This window comes from Plasmodium gallinaceum, assembly GCF_900005855.1.
Source record: "Plasmodium gallinaceum strain 8A genome assembly, contig: PGAL8A_v1_98, whole genome shotgun sequence".
Taxonomy (NCBI): domain Eukaryota; phylum Apicomplexa; class Aconoidasida; order Haemosporida; family Plasmodiidae; genus Plasmodium; species Plasmodium gallinaceum.
This window is the reverse complement of record NW_021628265.1, coordinates 95,828-119,490: the sequence shown is the minus strand read 5'-3', so window position 1 is coordinate 119,490 and position 23,663 is coordinate 95,828. Positions and strand designations below refer to the sequence as shown.

The 23,663-nt window shown below is 17.8% G+C and overlaps 2 protein-coding genes across 2 annotated transcripts, besides 4 other annotated features; both read right to left on the bottom strand.

The window, feature by feature from the left end:
- Positions 1-227: 227 nt before the first annotated feature.
- On the bottom strand, positions 228-1,481 carry PGAL8A_00329800 (PIR-like protein; the record flags this gene model as incomplete). The annotated part of the gene is made up of 3 exons (XM_028672327.1): positions 228-569; positions 694-1,284; positions 1,440-1,481. The coding sequence occupies 3 exons, from the start codon at positions 1,479-1,481 to the stop codon at positions 228-230; spliced, it is 975 nt and encodes a 324-aa protein (XP_028528890.1).
- A 4,378-nt stretch (positions 1,482-5,859) lies between these two features.
- Positions 5,860-6,276: a repeat region.
- Positions 6,277-6,960: 684 nt separating this feature from the next.
- Positions 6,961-7,656: a repeat region.
- Positions 7,657-10,229: 2,573 nt separating this feature from the next.
- Positions 10,230-10,941: a repeat region.
- A 1,748-nt stretch (positions 10,942-12,689) lies between these two features.
- Positions 12,690-13,394: a repeat region.
- Positions 13,395-14,720: 1,326 nt separating this feature from the next.
- Positions 14,721-18,246, bottom strand: PGAL8A_00329700 (hypothetical protein; the record flags this gene model as incomplete). Its single annotated transcript, XM_028672326.1, has 9 exons — positions 14,721-16,359; positions 16,442-16,558; positions 16,642-16,809; positions 16,900-17,049; positions 17,149-17,307; positions 17,387-17,554; positions 17,644-17,811; positions 17,889-18,053; positions 18,137-18,246. 9 exons carry the CDS (start codon positions 18,244-18,246, stop codon positions 14,721-14,723), a joined length of 2,844 nt encoding a protein of 947 aa, XP_028528889.1.
- Positions 18,247-23,663: the final 5,417 nt, after the last annotated feature.

Below are 23,663 nucleotides of genomic sequence, written 5' to 3'. Positions count from 1 at the left end.
TTTTTCAAAGCAAAAGAAATACACACTTTATTATAATAATTGTATTTTCATATGAAATACAAAAAATTAGAGAATGGTTTGAGAACAAATTATTTATTTATTAATAATAAAATATAATTCGAATTATAAAATAAAAAAAAAAAAATTTATACCATATTATTATTTAATAATTTTTATATTTTTCAATTACTTAAATTAAAACTTAAGCTTCTTGACAGATTAAACCATTATACGTTTTCATTTCCATATAAACCACTATCTATATAAGGAAAGATCTTTCTGTATTTGTATCCAACTGCCTTAAGTAAGCTGTTAAATTTACTCTTATCTCCTGTTTCTTCTGAATTTTCTAATCTACTTCTCTTAGCTTCTGTTTCTTCTGAACTTTCTAATCTACTTTTCTTAGCTTCTGTTTCTTCTGAACTTTCTAATATACTATTCATAGAATTTGTTTCTTCTGAACTTTCATAAGGATCCTCAATATTTTCCATTGACCCATTATATATCTTTCTTTTTCTTCTTTCTTTTTTTATATCACTTCTTCCAAGAAACGATCCAATACGGGTAAACTATAGTATAAATTGACATTTATAAGTTAAAAACATTTTTTCTATGAATATAGTTTTTATTTGAACAAATAGAGTATAGAAAAAGAGAAATAAATATTTTTTTTTAAAACTAGTTTTATATTACCTTATAAAGATATGCAAAAAAAAGTAAACCTCCAATAATAACAAAAGGAAGAGATAGACCAGTGGTAATTGTTGATCCACAAAAATTCCCTGAACATGCCTCAGACATTCTATATCCTAAAGAGGACTCTTGAGCTACACCACTTGTGGAAAATGACGATGATGTGGATGAAGGCGTAGACGTATTTAATAAATTGATACTGCCAGAAGAATTACCAGTGGATAATCCGTCATTAAAATCAAAATCCAATGTAAAATTTAGAAGGCTTTTTGTAAGATTATTCCATGAACTGTAAGTTTGACTTAATAAACTTTTATCATGAGAATTTTCAGTAGAATTCAATGCTCTCAAAAGAATCTTAGTTTTATCTTTCACCCATTGAATTGCATCATCAGTTCCCGTTGAATTACTTCTAAGTATTTCTATATTATTAAAAAATTCTTCTTCAATAGACTGTAACCATCTACTCAAAGAACCTTGCATACCACTAGTAGATCTCGCTGTTCTGATCAAGGGAATCGCCGCTTGGTGTTCTGCTAGTATTCTCCATGTTGTAGAAAATTTCTCTGTTTTTAAATTAATGCTATTTATCTGAAAACTATATAGAGTATGATATAAGAAAAAGTTTAAATTAATATTATGAAAATTATTTTTACTTGATAAAATGAATTTATAAAAATAAAAAGTGATAAAATATTTTAGAATTCGTAATACCTTTTATTATAAAGGTATTGATATATCCATACTAAAAAAGATAAATAAAAAATTATTATTGAATAATTCAACATTTTTTTTATTTTCAACTGTTATGTTTTAGTTTAAATATATGCGATAATATGATTCCCGATTTAGGTATAATTGAATATTAATGTTTTTCTATATAATATTTCATGTAAATGCAATATCGTTTTATATATCAATATATTTAGTTGCTAACAACTAAATTTAATAAAAAAAAATAATTATTGACTGTAGTAGGTAACTTTTGCTAAGTTTTTCAATGTAATAAATAATTTTAAAAATAAATTACCTGAGATGCATATCTTTAATTTCTTAAAAAAAATATAATAAATAAATAATATTTAAAAAAAAAGGAAAGAATAAAAAAGAAAAAAAATTATTTTGAAATATTTTAATTATATTATACAAAATTTGATTATCTTCATAAGAAATAGTTAATATTTAATAAATAAAAAACAATATATAAAAATAACAACTAAAACAATAATTTAATGATAAATATAAATCATTGAATTTTTTTGTAATAGTTGTTTAATCTAAAATAGAAATTTAAAGTTTTTTATAGAAAGAATCTATTAATCAACTTCTATGATTTTTAAAGAAATAATTTTAAAGAACAAAATATTTTATTCAATTAATGAAAAATAATTCTTTTTAGAACATTTTTTCTAAAAAAAATTATGTACATATTTAAAAAACTTTTGCGTATATGTAATATTCAGAAAAAGAAATACTTATGAACTATTATAATAATTTTTCAACAACAAACTAGCCTGTTGTACATGTTTTTCACTTTAATATACTTTTTTATAATTAAATAGGGGATTAAAATTATTTAAAAAAATATGTTTCATAAATAGGAATAAAAAATGAAGATGAAAGTTGTTTAAATCTGTATATATAAATAAGTTGAAAAAACATAATATTAAAATAGTCATAATCTAATTTAATTTGTCATATATATACTATAATAAAAATAAAATAAATATGAGTAGAGTAATGTATAATTTTTAAAAATTATTTACCTAATTAAAATATTCATTATACTCTATGCTTATTTATGATTTGATTGCATTGGTAATGTGAGAAAATAGTAATATGCTAAATAATTAAAAAAAAAGAAATTAAATTATTTTTATTAATTTTTTAATTATGCAATAAGAACCAAACATGAGATAATATAAATATAAAAATAAAAAAGTAAATAAAAAACAATTTAACCTCTGAAAATATCATTATAGTTAACTATAATAAATGCAGCAAAGAAATATTATGTAAAATAAATAATTACTACCTAATTTATTATAATGTTACTTCATCAGTAACACGATATTAATTTATCAAGTCAATTAAATAATAATAGAGAAAAATGTTGCATTTAAGATAAAATCATTTGCATGTGATTTCATCATTATATATAAATGATTTAGTATTTAAAACTAAGTGAAAAATGAAGAAGATAATTAAAATTAAAATAATAAATTATATATATTTAATTTATTAATCCAAATAAAATAATTTGGTTGCAATAGTACTAATTATAAAAGTAATTATCTAATTAATGACAAGAACGTATATACTTAAATATAATTTTTTTTTAAATTTATTTTTTATTATAATGTTATTATAAAAAATATAAATAATTGAGAATATATTTAAATGTAACTAAAATTTTTATATTAATTACTTTTTTTATTAATATATACATAGGAAAAAAAAAAAAATAAATAAAATCAGGGATTTATTTTATATTATTTATAAAAAAAAAATTCCTATAAAAAATTACATAAATACATTAAAATATATGAATTTGAAAAATTTATCTTCAGTAATAAATTTTTTAATAATACATTGTGATCTCTTATAGATTTTTTCACTTTAAAAATAGTAATTTACAATTAAATAAAATTATTGTTATAAGAATAAAACAGGTAATTATTATGCACAATATCCATTTATTTAAAATTTTGAAGAATCATTACAGGAAAAAAAATACATACAATAAAATAAAATTTTTATTGATTTTATAATAAAAATCACAAAAACCTATATAATTTAGTTAATTTTTTTTAGTTTTTATAATTTAAATGGAATCTGTGTATTTCTTATTATTTTGAAATAATATTAAAAATAATTTATTTTTCTTTAAAAATTTGCAATGTAAGAATTTATACATAAATAAAAAATGTAGAAAAACAATAATTCAACAATAGTGTTTTGACAATATTTACTAAAAATTCTAAGTATATATATATGTACATAAACATATAGTAAAATATAAAAAAAAATAAATGGAAATAAAACTAAAAGATGTAAATCTAATAAAGTTAAAACGAAATAATAATATATTATACATATAAATATAACTTACATATTTAAAACTTTAAAAAAAAGTGTAATTATAATTAACTTATAAGTACTTGATAAAAGATGTTAATAACCTTTTATGAAATAATAGTAAAATATGAATAAAATAAAAAACTAGATATGCATGTTCACTTTTTGAAAAAATAGTTAATTTTTTTTTATAGCAAAAATAGAATATAGTAAAACTGTTATATATATAATAAAACACATATATTTTTTTTTTTATTTGTAAATTTTTTTTTCTAAAATACATTTTCAATTTTTTAAAAAAAAATTTTTATTTTTATTTGAGCTGTTAATAATTCTAAAGAAAAATTGTTATTTTATATATAATAAAAGGATTCGTATTAAGAATTTATGCTTTAATGAAAATAAAGAAAATTAATATTAAATTAAATAAAGGCCTTTTATAAGATTATTATTATGTTAATAATGATAACAATATTAAATTGATATATTTTTATTTAAGGAAATGCAAATTTTATATAAAATATTCTACTTATTTTGTTTTATGAAAGGAAATTACATAACTTTATTTTATTTATAACAATATATTTTTTCAATAAACAAATATAGCATATATCACTCTAAATATTCTTTGTTAATTTATTTCTCTATTAATATACCAAATTAATTAAACAATTAATTAATAAATCAGAAAGTTAACTAAAATGTGATAATATATTCATTGTTCTATATATAAAAACATGATATTATAAGAAAACCCAATAAGTGAATACATATTTCATATTATTAGCTAAATTTATATATTTCTGAAGTTTTATAATATATATATACAAATAAATGATACTAATTTATTAATTGCTTCTTGAAATACACATACTGAATGTTGAACATTTTAAATAATAAAGAAATTGTAAAATAGTTTCTTTTAATTTCGTTAATTATAAAAATACATATACTCAATATATATTCTTTACATAATTACTGTGCTTAACATGAAATAAGTAGTTTATGCATGTGGCATTCATAATCCATTATATATAATTACATTGACTTAATATTTTTATTATTTTCAAAGAGTTAACTTACAAGACATTTAAAGAGTATAATAAAAAAAATATTATTTATTTTTATTAAAATTTAAATACTCAATATATATAAAAACTTAATAATATATAAATATTTTTTTTTTAATAAAATTCATTATGTTTAATAATAAAAATAATTTTTATAGTCGATTATTTTTTAATTAATTTTCAAAAAAAAATTAATTATCATAGTAAAAAAAAAAATATTTAAAAAAATAAAAAAAATTACCAACAAATGTATAATAAAATAAAAATATTTTAGATCCAAAGAAATTTTTTTTTTTTTTTTTCCCTATTGTACATATTTCAGAATATTTTCAGGTATAACATTAAGCCATTTCTCTCAATAAATTAAGTTCATATATAATTTTTAGATTTATTTTATATTTCATAGTTGAATATTTAAAGAAATTAATAATATTCTTTATTGACTAGTTATGCAAAAATATTAAGACAATTTTTTTTATAATCTAAAAAAAAAATTACAAAAAATATTTTAATAATTTTTACTAAAAATTGAATTTTTCAAAAGAATTAGAAAAATTTTCTTTATTTTTTTTTATTTTTCAAATTATTTATGTTAGCATTAATAATAAGAGTGAAATACAAATATTACCATGTGTTGTTTTCTTAATATTTCATTAATTATTGGAGTCATGTTATTTTGAGTGATTTTTCACTTTGACTTTTTTTAAATTCATTATTGAATAAAATTACATTGAATATAATGACAAAAATATATGTATATATATAATTTAATAAAAAAAAATATATATTTTAATAATGAAAATAAATAATACTAAAAAATAACATAGAAAAGATACTAATGATTTATTAATTTATAACTAAAGGATTTCTGTACAGTTTTCAACAAATAAATTCATAAAGAACATGTAAAATGATTTCTACTAATTTCATTTATTGTAAAAATATTACTTATTACATTTATGTACTAATAATATAATTATTAAGAATAATTTGAAATAAATAGCTTATCTCATATAGTATTGATTTATTAATTTCCCTTTCAGTAACTTTGCTATATTTCTAAAGGAAAAAATTAACAAAAAACATGAATAACTTCTTCTACCATTTTAAGAAATATAAATAAAATTTTAATGCTATAAATCATTAAACTGTTTTATATACAATTTACTTATTAAGAATTTATTATTTTTAAGAGGAATTTATTTATTTTAATAAAAATCTCTATTGCTATTTAAAATTTAAATCCTCATTTATTATTAATTTTAATTACATATATTTTATTTATAATATTATGAGCAATGTTTAGCAATTCAAATGCATTTCTCTCAAATTAACAATCATAAAAAACTAACAAAATATAAAATAAATTATATAAATACTACATAACATGAAAATTTTACTAGTGTTAATATAAAATATTCTGATATAAATTTAAACAAAATTATACTACAAGAAACTTTTTGTCAACAATTTTTTCTTCTATATTTTCACAATTTAAATCATTTAATAAAAAAAAATAAATATATTTTTTTATATATTTTTAATTTTCAAAAAAAAAAAAAAAAAAAAAAAATCAATTTTTTTTATTCATTTTTTTTTTTATTTAACGCTTGCATGACTATTTATTTTTTATACATCTATTACTTTTTACCCTCAAAAAGGTTAATAACATCTTTTATAAAACACGTACTTAGAGTTTGCATGGCTAACTATATTTTTCATACTATTATTAATTTTTATTCTAAAAAAGGTTAATAATACCTTTTATTAACTAGACAATTATAAAAATTAAGTAAAATACATTAATTCAACATATTAATTATTCTTAACGCATTGAATAGTTTATAGGACAATTATACGGTTTAATAAAGATTAAATTCATTTTTATTAAAACTTAAATATTGAATATACAAAAATATTTCATAATATATAAAAATAATTTTTTAATAACTATTATTAATTTTTTTTAAAAATTAATGAAAAATTGCCGTATAAAAACAATTCCCATCAGCTTTAAAAAAAAAATTAAAAACAGTTAACGGAAACAACATTACAAATAAGAGTAGAATAAAATTAATAAAATTTAATATATATGGATATATGGCTATATGGTAATATTTTGTTTTATTAATTGAGTGTTCGGTGACTTTGCTAGAGTTCTGAACAAACAAATTAATAAAGAGCATGTAGAGTTTCCTCTACGGTTTTGATGTATTTATATATATTTTTAAATGCTTTGAACGAGTGATCCTTAATTATGTAATCTACTTCATTCAGCATTCTTTAATTTCAATAGGCATTTATTTACTTTAATAAAAATCCTTATTTTTATTATAAATTTAAATCCTTATTGAACATTGATTATTAATTAATTGTAAATTATTTGTTTATTTGTTATGAGTTACATTCAGTAATTAATATATATTTCTGTTGAATTAACAAACATAAACAATTATTGACAATACAAAAATTATATAAATATTTATTACATGAAAATTTTATTGTTATATGTATAAAATTTTCTTCTACAAAATTCATCAAAAACATATTTCATTCCTCAAGAAAAAAAAAAATTCTTTTTTTTTTTTTTTTTTTTATTTATTTATTTATTGATAACAAATCTTTTTCCAATTGATTTTTTTTTTATCAATTTTTTTTCCTGATCGTCTTTGTACTTTTTTTTTAAAAAAAAGTACAAACAAAAAAAAATTGATCATCATTTTTTTTTTTTGTGTGTGCATGACCAACTTCGTATTCTTCATTTAAATAGTCCTTTTATTTTCTAAAAAAGGTTAATAAAACCTTTTATCAACCAGTAATAGATTTTATAATTAATATTTATTTAAAAAAATGAATAATTTATGTGATATTTAATTTTGTTTAATATAAAATTGTGTTTTCTCTATATGCTCCTTATTAACTTGTTTGTTCGATACTAATAAAGTCATTGATTAGGCACTTACTAGTTCACTATGTAAATGATAACATTTTATTTATTTTGTTATAATTTCTTTATTTTGAATGAAAAAATTATTTAATCTCTGTATAACATATCATATGATCAATAAAAGTTTTTATTGTTCTCGAAAATTTACTTAATGATAGTACCTTATTTTATAATAATTTCTTTGCATGCACGATAATTAAAAGAAATGTGCGGATATATATATGAAATCATGTGCAACATTTTGTATGAATAGAAAAACCGCAAATGACTAATTAGAAAATGCATATCTTCTGAAATGTAGTAGAGATATGTTTTAAAAAAAAAAAAAGTAATTCACATTAATAACAAGTTCATGCAAAAAATACTATAGTTGAATTTTTTTTACATTTTTTTTTTTAGTGAAGTAATTTTTTCATCATTTTTTTTTTTTTATTTTTATAAAAAAAACTACTGAGATAGGTTGTAAAGACTATAAGGTAAATAATAAATATATTATAAATTGATAAATATATAAAAGGCATATAATTATTTACTTAAATTAATTTTGTTGTATACAAGATAAGTTGAGATTCCTTTGCATGCTCTTTATTAATTTTACTATTTAAAGTATTGTAAAATTTCTTAAAAGATCAGTTAGTAAAGAATAACCAATTAGTAAATTAGTAAACATCTTATGTAAATATAAACATAATAATTTTAATAAAAATATTTTTTTTCTCGATCTTTCTACTCCTATTTTTGGTATTTTTATTCTCGCTTTTTGAATATCTATCTTCTCTATTATTTTTCTGGATATATTTTATTATATTTTGTTCCATTTTTTAAATATGTTCATTAAATAGGATTAATATTTAAATTAATTAAAATTTAATCATGTATGCATACAAAAAATTTCAAAAAAAAACAAGTATACATATATATGATTTATAATTCAGATGTTCATTGACTATCATAATATACTGATTTATTAATTGGATATTCAAAGACATTATAGTGCTTTTAATAGTCATGTTAGCAAAGGAAATGTAAAGATATTTCTACGTTACTTATTACAATATTAATTATTATAAATAACAATTAATTACTTATCAATTATACTATTTAATTGAACACAAAATTTATTTTTATTTTTAAAATAAAACATTATAATGTATATATTTTAATAGTTTTCTTATTAATATGAACTTTATTATTTATTCTAAACTTGTATTAACATATACAATATATAATGAATATTTTGCATATACTTATGCATCTTCAATACAAATCACATTAAGAATTATTAAATGACAGTACAAGTACATTTATAATACTTTAAATAGTCAAATTAATAAAAATCATGTAAAGAAATCTCTACTTATTTTATTTACTATAAAATTAATTTAATAATTGTATATATATTGTACAACTATATATTTACAATAAATTAAACATATTTAGTTTATATATCTCAGTTTTTATTACCTTTCTTAAAAGTTTTTAAAAAATTATTAAAAAAAATGATCAACTCTACTACATTTAAGAAGATGTGAGTTTTTTGTAAACTATTTTGTGATTGCCTAGTGTATACAGAATATTATTGCACATGTTTTTATGCATATCTTCGTACATGTTTATTAATTATCTTGCATGCAAATATAATTCCTCAAAACAGGTTAACATCTTTATATGTATTATCAAAAAGGTCAATTATGTCTTTATTGATCATCTACTCAAAGTTTTTATTGAGATGATTATTAATAAAGGATATTATTGACCTTTTTGGATTAATAAATAATAATAGTTTGGAAAATATAAAGTTAGCTATTTACATTCTCTAGTTAAAAAAAAATATATTTTTTTTCTTTTTAAGTAATTTTTTTATTTTTGACATTATTTTAGTTTTGAAAATTTCTTTTCTAGTTGAAATTTTGATCATTAAGATATTTTATATTTTAAAAATTAAAATTTTAGTTAATAAGTTCATGTATTATGAGCTATGTTTTAATTTGAACTTATTTTTATAAATTTATAAGAAATGAAAATGATTTGATAATCATATATTCACAAAATTATAATTAAAAGATCCATACTTAAAAATCAATAAATAATGAGAAATTGTATTTTTATTAAAAATACATATATTTTACTTGTAATGTAGAGTTATATTTAGTAACTCAAGTCCATTGCTATAAAATTAACAAACATGAATAGTTAATAAAATACAAATTAATTAATATAAATATTACAAAAACAAATTTTATTATTGTTGTGTAAAATTTTCTTTAAAAATATCAAAAAAAATTAATACATGATTCACACTTTCTTTTTTTTTTCCAAAATAAAAAATATTTTATCTATTTATTTTTTTTTTTTTATCTAGCGCTTTTATAACTGTGAATTTTCTAAACAGCTATTTATTTTTATTCTCAAAAAAGTTAATAATGCCTTTTTTTAACCACTGGTTAATAAAAAGCTTCATTAACCTTTTTGGCTATAAAAGGACTAGCTATGTGGAGAATATATAGTTAGTTGTGCTAACTAAATAAAAAAAAAAAAAAAAAAAAAAAAAATTATTGGAATTTTTTTTGAGAAATGTTTCTTTCGAAAAAGATAAAGATAAAAAAAAAAAAAAATAAAAAAAAGATTTAATTTTATTTTTTTTAAAGAGAAGAAAAATCGGAGAGAGAGAGATTTTTTTTACAAGAAGATAATGATATTTTTGTAAAGCGTTTAATTTGCATAATATTTATATTTTGAATTTGTGAGAGAAAATTTTATATATATGAAGATAAAATTTTCATGTAATTAATATGCATATAATTTATTTTCATTTTTAATAAGTATTTGTGTTTTGTTAATTCGATAGCTTTATAAAATGATTGCTGAATATAACTCATAATAAATAAACTAATAATTATAGTCAATTAATAGTTAATGTTAAATAAGTGTTTAAATTTTTAATAAAATAAGGATTTATTTATTAAAGTAAATAAATACTAATTGAAGCAAAAGAATGCTGAAGAAGTAGTTTATGATTAAAGATAATTCGTTCAAAGCATATAAAAATATACATAAGTATAAGATAATCGTAGAGTCATCTCTACATGCTCTTTATTAATTGGTTTGTTCAGTACTCTAGCAAAGTCTCCGAACATCCAGTTAATAAACCAACCACATATATTGCTTACATAATTGAACATTAGCCCTTTTTAGAGACATATACTTTAATAAAAATTATCTATATTTCCATCAAAAAATTAATTGTTTATTCAAATAATTAATTATAAGTAAAAATATTTTTAAATTATTTAGATGATAAATCGTTTAACAATTTGTTTTCGTTTATTTGGAATTAGTTAAATAACTTATTAAAATGTAGCTTTATTTATTTTAACTCAAAAAAAAAAAAAAAAAACTTATAAAAAAAATAATTTTTTTTTAAAAATAATGAATATATTAAATGAATTTTTCTTTTCGCCATAGCTACCAAGTATTACTCAGTAAAAGGTTAATAGAATCATTTATTAAACATATATTTAATGAAAGCTCAATTTGTAAAGGGTTAAATATTTTTTAATAATTAAAAGCATTCAAATTATTATATATTTTTACGAATGTTTATTAATTTTTTGGCTCAACTCTTAATGAAAGTTTTTGTATTAATAATTAGTAAATGACACTACTTCAGACATTTTAAAATGTCTAAAAACAAAAAATAAAAAAAGTAAATATTTTCATTTGTAAAAAAAAATATATATGTTTACTTCTACCCAGAAGTAAATAAATTATCTTAGCTTAATCTGAATAAGGGAAGCAATTAATATTTTTACTTTTTATATTAAGAAAAAGAAAACTCATTTTTTTTAAAATATATTAAGTTTTTTTTTGTGTTAAAATTAGAATTGAAAATTGATACCAAATTAATTTTTTTTTTAATAAAATAGAGTAGATATATATTTTTTTTCATTTGGAGATTTATCAATATATATATTTATTTTCATAAAATGTTGTTAATTTACATATATAATTCGTGTATTATTGTTCAATAAATAATGCTATCATCCTATTTTTATTTTGTCTTAAAAAGAAATACAATGAATTTGAGATTTTGATTGTGCAAATAATGTATTTGAGTAAAATATTATATTAAATTGCACAAATCTCAAAATATGTACATTAAAATGGATATGTTATGTTGCATCCTTTAGTATGCACATTTAAAAAATATATGTTTATAATTTTTTTTTATATACTATTAATTAAGGGAATTATTAACCTTTTTAATTAAAAATAGCTAGCTATATTGAAAATACGTAGTTAGCTACGCAAGCGACGTATGAATAAAAAAAAAAAAATTATTTTTTAATTTTTTTTGTTTTATTTTTACAAAGGATATACCGTAAAAAAATATATTTATTTTTTTTTTTAAAGATATTTAATGATCAGAAAAACAATGTTAGAAAAAAATAAGAAATAATTTGTTGGCGAGAGAGTTTCTTTGTAATGAATTTTTATTCTTAGTTCTTTTTTTAAAAAAAAATTTTATATGCCTAATAATAAAATTTTCATGTTTTCCATGTTTATATAATTTAATTTGTACTTCATTAAGTTTATTAACTTAGAAAGTAGCATACTTTAATTGCTTAACACTATTCATAACTTTATAAGTAAAAATATACTTCATTAAAATCAATATTCGAAGATTTTAATTTTTTATAGAAATAGGGATTTTTATTAAAGTAAATAAATGCCTATTGAAAATAAAGGATGATTAAAGAAACAGACTACATAAATACAATTTACTTGTTTTATAGAATTTAAAATTATATATAAATTCATTAAATTAGTAGACATAATACTATATGCTCTTTATTAGTATATTTGTTTAAAACTCTAGAAAAGTAACCGTGCAGGTAGCTAATAGGTGATTTATTAACTGGGTGTTCGGAGACTTTGCTAGAGTACTGAACAAACTAATTAATAAAGAGCACGTAGAGATGACTCTACGATTTTTTTATACTTATGTATATTTTTATATGCTTTGAACGAATGATCTTTAATCATAAACTACTTTGTTCAGCATCCTTTTATTTCAAAAGGTATTTATTTATTTTAATAAATAAATTCTTATTTTTATTAAAAATTTAAACACTTATTTAACATTAACTATTAATTGATTATAATTATTAGTTTATTTATTATGAGTTATATTCAGCAATCATTTTATATTGCTATTGAATTAACAAAACACAAATACTTATTAAAAATGCAAATAAATTATATGAATATTAATTACGTGAAAATTTTATCTTCATATGTATAAAATTTTCTCTCACAAATTCAAAATATAAATATTATGCAAATTAAGCGCTTTACAAAAATATCATTATCTTTTGTAAAAAAAAATCTCTCTCTCTGATTCTCTTCTCTCTAAAAAAGAAAAATTTAAATCTTTTTTTATTTTTTTTTTTTATCTTTATCTTTTTCGAAAGAAACATTTCTCAAAAAAAAATTCCAATAATTTTTTTTTTTTTTTTTTTTTTAGTTAGCACAACTAACTATGTATTCTCCATATAGCTAGTCCTTTTATAGCCAAAAAGGTTAATGAAGCCTTTTATTAACCAATAGGTCAATATATGTGTAAAAAAGCTAAATTTTTTCTTTTAGAAGAAGTATATATATATATATGTAGTATTGTGAATGTTAATAACTAAGTAGTGTATATATTAATTTAAATGAAAAAACTGAAAATTGATATTAAATAATGAATTAATTAAAAAATTATACATTTCATAAAAATATTTTAGGTTAAATTATTTAGTGTAATTTATAAACAGTCAATTATCATAAGTAATAATTAATATTACAACTAGTAAAGCAAGGTTCCTCTACAATTCATCAATATTAGTATTTAAAATACTATAAAAATATTTAAAAAGCTAATTAATAAATGAGTTATAAAAACTAAGAAATAGAAAAAAAAAATTATTATTTCATTATTATAGTGTTAATTTTCAAAATTTTTACCACATCTTTAAAATATTTAAAACTGCATTTATAATTAATTTAATAATTGCAAAATAGGATTTTTAAATATAAATTTTTATTATTATATTAGGAGTTACATGTATTATCTGGTAAAAAAAAAAAAAAAAAAAAAAAAAACGAAATAAGAAACTTTACATAATATATAATCTTAAAAAGTTAAAGATATAAATTAAAACAAAAAATATAATAAAAAAAAATTTTTAGTATGCTTTCTTTTTATCAATAGTGGTATAATAAATAGAAATGAGTAATCCCTTTTATGTAATTAGGCCCACCATAAAAGTTAAAGCAATATAGAATTGAAAGATCTGAATATTAAACATACATATATTTCATTTTTCATTATACTATTTACGTTTTATTACAAACTAGAAAAAAAATCTCTTTTTTTTTTCTTTGAAAGAAATAAAAGAATAAAAAAATATATATATTTTTTTTGAGAAAGTTATTTTTTATATAAAATAGAAATATGAATACTATATCTTATGCAAATAACATATAAATTAATAAAAATGAGGATATAATATGTTTAACAAACTAATTATATTTATTCTTATACTTTTCACATTGAGAAAGATAAGCATGTTAAAACTACATATTTAAAATTATTAATCATTTAAATAATTTAAGTTTGGAATTTGTCATTAAATATTATTTACTTTAACAAAGGTAATAAATATTTTTTTGCATGATCTTTATAAAATTTTTTGTTAAATATTTATAGAATGCTTAACTGAACAAATGATAAAAAAGATAACGAATTTTTTATTACTAAAAATTCTATATGTTTTATAATTAATAAATTTTTTTATTTACTAAAAAAAATATATGATTTTGTGAAACTTTTTTTATTCTTTCTTAAATATATATATATAAGTATAATATATTTTTTTTGCTTTTTCTCAAGGAAATCTTTCTATTTTTTTGCTAGCAAAAAATAGAGCAAACAAAATATTTTCTATCTTAACTAATTTTTTATCTTCACGTTCTTTATTTTGGTTATTGCACAATAAACGATTAACACTCTCCAAAATTGTTATGATACCCTCTGTTTTTTTATGTGTAGTTATCAATGATTTATTAAAATTTTCTATACTTTTTTTTAAATTGTCAAATTTATATAAATTTTTTATAATCAATTTTACTTCTTGCAACTTTTGTTTTTCATCATTTAGTTTTGATAGTAAAGTCGATTGCATCTCCTGTGTTAATATTTTTCTTGATTTATTTTGTGAACTCTTTTTACTTTTCTTTGAATTTATATGCATAATTGCCATTATTATATCTCTAGTTATATTTAAAAGTTTTCTAAAATATTCAATTCTTAATAATTCTACAAGGGTTTCATAAATATCTGGAATAATTCCTATATTTTTTTTGTCATTTATTAATTTGTTTAAATATAAAATATTTGTTCTTCTTTCACTAAATCCTAGATTGAAACTTTTGCATGCTTTGTTCTGAGATTCTGTGATATATTTTTCTTCATCTTGTAAAAATAACTCAATGTTTTTTATAGCAGATTCGTCACTATATGCTTGTAAAGCTTCTAAATTTTTTCTGTTTTTAGCATTTTCTAAATTAAGAAAATAGAGCATAATTTGTAAAGATGTACTATTACTTTTCCTTGATATATCCAGAGAATTCAATAAATGCATATACTTTTGTGAATATTTAACATAATATGGAAATAATTTATTTCTAGAAAGAATAATATTTTGTTGAACACTTTTTATTTTAGTAATATCTGTTAATAAAAATCCATTTTTAATTGATTTTTCATTTTCAACTATAATATTTTCTATATCGTCTAAAATTTTACACAAAGCTTCTGAGTTTTTCTCTGGTAATATTTGAGGAACTAAATAAATAAAATTATGGGTCAAATTTTTTGCAATTTTTAATGCCATTTCACTTATTTCTTTCAAAATATAAATTTTAAGTTTAAAATCTTTTATATTATTTAAAAGGAGCTTTACATTGTTACTCACTTTTTTTAGATTATTAAAATTACATTTTATACGTTTACCGAATGATAGAATAAAAATATCAACATTTTCTCCTGAATTATTAGCATTCGCAGAGAATTTAGCACAATGTCTATTCATTTCATCTATATCTGCTTTATTAACATTTTTCATTTCTTTTATAATAGATTCTTTCAATGAATGAATATTTTCATTAATTATTTTTATTAATTTATTGTTTCTGCTTTTTAAATTATCATATATATTTTGTAAATTAGGAGCTACACCATCATATAAGTGGGTTAATTTTGTTTCAAAAACGTTTTCCATAATATATTGAAGAAATTTACTATAATTTTCAGGATGATTCATTTCATCATTTGAATTACTTACATTACATTTTGAAGTATTAGGATCATTATCAATATTTTTTTCTTTATTATCATCTTCTGTATTATCTGTTTTTTGCTTTTTTAATTTATCTTCTTTGTCTTCTTTATCTTCTTCGCCTTCATATTTTCTTTTCCTTAATTTCATATGTAAACTATTACCAGGAGGATCACATGTTTCTTCCCTAAAAATAAAAAAATTATATGTGTAATTATAAAATAAAATTAAAAAAAATATATGACAAAATATTCAAAAAGTATATATACTTTTTTGTGAGTAAACTATGGAAATCTTGTGCATCCGTTATATTATCTTTCTCTACATCTTCCGTTTGCATAGGACTTGTTGTAGGACTATTTTCAGAACTATTATCTGATAATTGCCTAAAAGAATAAAAAATAATATATATAAATAATATTTATTTAAAATAAAAAATATTTTATATGAAAATATTCAAAAAACATACTCTTCGGTAGATGAGCTAAGAGATCCTTCTTGAAAATCAATGGGTGTATTACTCAATTCACAGAGAAAATTCTCTACATTAAGGAGTTCACCTTGTCCTGAATGTTCTGCAAATATTATATCATCTATATTTGGAGGAATTTCTTCATCATTAATAGTTGAACATTGCCTACAAAAAAAGGAGATTATATACATATGTATATAATATCTAATTTAAAATAAAAAATATTCTATATAAAGACATATAAAAAATTTTTACTGTTCGAATGGAGAATTATGAGCTTCCTTTACTAAATAGGGTGGTGTGTTTTCTAACTCACGAAGAATATTTTGTAATTCAACTAATTCATCATCATCTTCATATGTTGTTTCCATTAACTCTCCCATATTAGAAGGCATATTTTCATGACTAAAAGTTGATTTTTTAAAAAAAAAATTATTTGCATAAATATATATATATTATTTAACTAAAACATATTTTATGTGAAAATATCCAAAAGATATATACCTTTCTAAAGGCAAACTATATGGTTTTATTTGAAGATTAGAAGCTATATTTTCCATCTCACCAAAAAAATTTTTTAAATTAAGTATATTCTGCTCAGAATTTTCTGAGGATATACTCATTCCATTACTGGAAGATTTTTCACAAACATTTAGAAATGCCCTAAAAGAAAATTATATACGTATATATATCATATTTTGTTAATAATAAATCTATGTTGAAATTCTCAAAAATTATATACCGTTCTAAAAGATGATCATTCAATTGTTTTTGCAGATGAAGGAGAGTACTTTGTAACTCAAAAAAAATATCTTGAAACATAATTACTTCATTTTCATCTAAATTTTCCATTTGAAATATGCTTTTTATTTCAGACGATATACCTTCATGAAGAACAGTTGAACATTCTCTAAAAAGAAATACATGTGCACACATATATATACCATATTTAATTAAAATAAAAAATTTTCTATGCGAAAATATCTAAAGAGAACATACCCTTCTCCAGGTGAATGGTGAAGTTCTTTCTGCAAATGAATGAGCGTTTCTTGTAATTCCGATAGAACACTATATAATTTGAATTTTCCATTTTTTTCAAAATTTTCTGTATGTTCTATATTTCCTTTTTCAGAAATAATATCCTTAGTTTGAATAGTAGAATGTGTCCTAAAAATGCATTATATATATATATTTACATATTTGATATAAAAGATATTATATATGAAAAAGTTCAAATTGTATACTGTTCTAAAGGAGAATTAGCATCACCATATGAAGTTGATGGTTTGATTTGTGCTTCACTGAAAACATTTTGATGAGGGAGTAATTTATCATCCCCTGAATTTTCTTTGTTTACTATTTCTTCTAACGTGGGATTATCAATTTTGGATTTTTTTATTGAACTTTTTCTATAAACATTGATAATAATATATAAATAAAATAATTAATAAAAAAAAAATTTGATATATGAAAATATTCAAAAATTATATACTTTTTTATAGACGAATTAGTTTTTCCATCTCTTTGTTCTTCTTGTGATATACAAATGTTAATTAATATAAAAAATTGAATTATGTAGTAAAAACAATTTATGTATAACATTTGCTTTAAATTTATATTGCTAACTTTTTACTAAAAATGTTTAAAAATTAAATTTTTTGTTCATATAGTAAAATTTTATATCTTATTTTTACATAGAAGTTCTAATTTTATTTTTTAATATAAATACTTTTTTTTCTAATTTTAGATATCTAAAAAAATATATTAGAATTATATTGTTCATTATTTAAATAATTAATAATATAAAATTTATTAATATTTACTAAAAAAAAATAGTAAAATATTATATATTTAATTTAAAAATTATGTATAATTATTTCCATAAACTAAAGTTCTGTATTTTATTTTATTTTATTTTTTTTTTTTTTTTGATTAAATATATTGTTCTTTAAATTATATTACAACATTTTTAACCTTAATAAAACAAAATAAGTGATATGAATTATAGAACATATCTATGGAATAAATTTCATACAAATTTCGTTAATATATAAAGTAATAATATTATTATATAATATTTTATATTTTTTTTTTTTTATTAGAGTGATATTTTTAACTAAAAAAATTTTAACCTAATTTTTTTAAATAATACTTTAGATAATATGACATTACTTTTTGTTTATATTTTTCAAAAAATTTATAAATTTTTAATTAATAAAAGAAATATAAAAATTATTTATTTTTCTAAAAATATATATATATTATAAATTAAACCTAAAGCAACAATATAATTTAAAAATGAATTAGTATTTGCTATCATAGTGCATGTAGTATAATTTTTACAGTATTATAATGTAATTTAAAACTTGTTAGATGAAAATTTTCTGGATAAATACATGCAATTAATAAAAATTATTTATAGTAAAACAGAACAAATTTAAAGTTGTAATTTGATATTTGAAAAATTCAATTATATAGTAAAAAATAAATTATTTATATTCTAATATTATTAAAGAATTCTTAAATATAAAATATATATAATAAATACCTAGGCCTTAAAATACATTTTCTTTTTTTCTTTTTTCTTTCATTGTTTTTATATTTGGATAACAAATTAAATATGTATTTTTTTACAGTGCCTGAAAAAGTTTTCCTTTTTTATATAAATTATACTCGTAGTATTTAATAGAAAAAAATCAAGGTTATAAACTAAATATGAATTATATAATAATATAAATAAAAAAAAAATATTTTTTCTCTAAACTTGTAGAAAAAACACTTTTTCATATTAAAAATGGAAGAAATAATTTATATTTATATTTATATTTATATTTAATTTTTTTTTTATTAAAAATAACAGTCACTTCCTTAAATTACTAATATATATTTATTTTATCCTAAATAATAAGGTATGTTTATACATTAAGTTATAAGAATTTATATAAATTTACATTAATCTCTATATTTATACGTATTTTATTAATTTTAATGAAATCTTATTAATTCACATATACAAATATTGTGCTTCACTAAAAACAGAAATAAAAATAAAAAGTAGGTTATTGAATCGTTATAATTACTGAAAGTATTCAATTAAAATTGGCAAATTATTTATTATGGTTTCATTAAGTCAAATTTTTATTAATAATGAAAATAAATTTTTTGTTTTTAAAAAATGGAAAGGTGAACTGATACACTTTAATAAAAACATATTTGTGGCAGTAAAATTATTTTTCATATATAAAAAGTGTTCATTTTATTAACTATAAAATCACATCTCTATTTGAAGTACTTTATATATATACATATATTTTCTACCATGTTTCCTTAACATTTCATTTCATTATCATATGGTCAACATAATATAATGGAAACAAACATGATCAGTTCTAAATTATTTTTACAACTAATATTAAATTAATTCTTATAAAGTACAAAATCATAAAAAATTAAAAATTAATATTTTTTTTTTTTTTTTTTTTTCTTTCTATAATTTACTTCAATTTATTAATATATTATATCTACAGTCAATGAACATTTTTATGTATAACTTCTTTCAGTTTATTTCTTTTAACTACTAAATCCAAAGGTTTATTTCAATTATATTTTTCTTTTCTTTGAACTTTTTTCTATAATTTGCCAACTTAGTCAATATTAATTATTTTTAAAAAAATATTACTATTAAGAAAACAAATATTATGCAAAGTAAATAATGTTTTTATTTTATTTCGATCTTCTATTGATTCACATAAATAAAAATTATTATTCTCTCTTTAAATCAAATTTAAAAAACTTTCAGAATTTTTATGACTTGAATATACAACTTTCTTATTCTAATGAAAACTCATTTATTTTTATAAAAAATATACAACAGTATTTTTCAAAAAAAAATCCTAAATTATTTTGGTATATAATTTATTTTTTATTAAATAATAAAAATATTTTTTTATCTTTATCTTGTATATTTCATTTGATATATTCAATAAATTTGACAAATTTAAACATTTTTCCAGTTTTTTCTGCATATTTGATGTAGTATGGAACAAGTTTAATTTTTTTGAATAGCATAAAGAAAGATATAAAAGTTAACAAAAATCTATTCAAAATGAAACTTCATTTTGTTTTATTCTCTAAATTCGCATTAAAAAAAAAAGTTCTTTATTTAATTCCGTAATCACATTTTTAGAGTGAAAAATAACTATTTCCATATAATATTTTTGTTATTACATGATATGAAATATATCCTTTTCTTAAATAATATAAATATATATTACAAATGTTCAAGATATTTTATTGTATATCTTATGTATTCTGTTTTTTTTTTTTTTTTTTTTTTGTTAAAGATATAATTTACATTTTTCTCATATAATATGATGTATTTATAAATTTCAATAATTCATAGTTACTTGTATGCAAAAATCTCAATTTTTTATAGTTAGATATATTTATAAGTACTATAAATTTTTTATATAACGAATATATTTATTAATACCATATCTGTAATATATATTTATGCATATTTATTATATCTTTTTATAAATTTAAGTACTATGCAAACGAATCAAAAAAAAGAATGAATAATAAATCTATTTCATTTAAGAAAAATTTTATAAAATGAAATTACCAAAATAACAAAGCTATAACTTAAGTTTATCAAATCCTTTTTATAAGCACATTTTTTATCACTAAAGTTTCTCATAAACTCTATTTTTTTTTGCTTTATTTTTCTTGCTTCAATTAAATTTTCATTTCATCATGTTCATTTTATTAAATTTGTATACATCTATATATTTAAATGAAAACTGCAATTAAAAAAAATTTTATACTTTTTTATTGATAAGATATTCATTAAATTTTTAATATTGTTAATTAATAGTATTAAAATGAAAAATCCAATTAAAAGAAGAAAATTTGCTTATCATTTTTTCATTAAACATGTAATAATAATATGCCATTAAAAACAAACAAAAAGGTAAACAAGTAGGAAATGATGATATAATAAAATGGTACTTTATTTTTACTTTAATATTAGATATACTTTAGCATGATCTATTAATAAAAATAGGTTTCAAATCTTAAATTACTAATAATATAAAGAAACATTTCCTGTAATATTTTCTTTAGTTGTTACATATATATTGATGAATAAAATCATTTTTATCCGAAGAAGCTAAAACTTTAATATCCCACGTAAAAGTCTGAAAAAAAACATTTATATAAATTAGATGAAATTTAAGCTATATATATACGCTTATTTTATTTATATAATTAGATTTTTTTATTAAAATAAATATATAAATATTAAATATTAGAATAAATTTAAACATTTTTATATTAATTTATCAATATATTTGTTCTGTATTTTCATAGCAAATATTACGTAAATTTGATTATGGATATACATAAAAAAACACTATAATTTATGTAATATAATGGTTTTTTTTTTTCTTCATTTCTTAATAATGTATCTAATTAAATTTTTTTTTTGAGAGTAATATAAATAATTTTAATTAGATAATTTAGTTTATATTTCTATTTTCAATTTATACATTTACTAAAATATATATGGCTATTCTATTTTTTAGTATGAAATCATCAACAATCGAAATTTTAATTTATTTTAATAAAAATAGAGAATAAACAGTTTTACTAATCTCACGAGAAATTCATATTATTTACAAATTTTTCAAGCATGCATGCAACAATATAAACTACGTGAATTTTTACAATCAATAATTTACATTTAAGAATTGTTTGATTATGTAATTTGCAACACAAATACTCGAAAAGTAAAATATTGTAGTTTATTTCTTATTTATGCTGTACAAATTTTAACATTCCTCATAATATTTAATTTAGAATTATTTTAATTTATATAAAAAAAATAAAATTTTCTATTGTATTATAAGATTGATAAATTCATAATGAAAATAATATTAATAATTTTCTGAGTAACTATTATTAAAAAAAAAAAAAAATTAAATATGCATATAACAAATTAAAATATATGCAATAATTATTATTAAAATATATTTGAGTTATTAGAGTGAATTTGAAAATTCATTTTTTAAAAGCAAAATGTACCTGAATTTTATTTCCGATTGATTAATATATATTATTATAAAAGAGAATATTTTTAGTGACTATGCAAAAAATTATTTTCTTTAATTTATTCTTAATTATAGAAAGAAAAAAAATGTTAAATAAATAAATACGTTAAAAGTTTAAATATTGATAAATGAACTCATATTGAAACATGTTGAGAAGCAACAAATACTTTAATAGTGTTTACATAAGAAAAAAATTTTAAAATAATTGTATAAAAAAAATAATAATATAAAAACTTTTTTCATAAAACAATATAATGTATAAAAATTAAAAATTATTAGCCCTTTTTGTATTGCTTTAAATATATTTAAAAAAAAAAAAAAAATTTAATTAAAATAGTTTTTTTACATCTTTATAAAAAAAGTTCATTCTTTTACCATTAGATTCAATAACTTTTATTCACTAATTATTTTTAAAGAAATTAAATTAGAATGAAAAAGTTTTTTTTTTTTCTTTTCATTAATATTTCTATTTTTTATATTATTCGTGTTTTACATATAAATGTAAATTGGATTTATTATTCCTTATTTAAAAAAAGAATGAGAAAATTAGAGGAAAAATTTAGACAGAATATAAAAAAAAAAAAAAGTAGCAATTAAAAATATTGAATCAATTCAAACATATTGCACATAAAAAATGTTTTATAATTTTTTAGATCAAGTAACAGATAATATATTAAACTGAGTTATGTAAAAAAATGTTTTGAATACATTAATAGAAATTATTTTTTGACTACCTTAAAAAACAAAAAAAATAAAAATTATGTAAATTAACTATGGATAATATTTATTCATATTATTCCGTTTTTAATATTATAAAATTTTATTAATTTTTAATTTAATTTTAAAGAATTTCTAAATATTTTTTAATACTTTTCTTTCAATGAAAATCCTTAATAATCATTTTTCTGT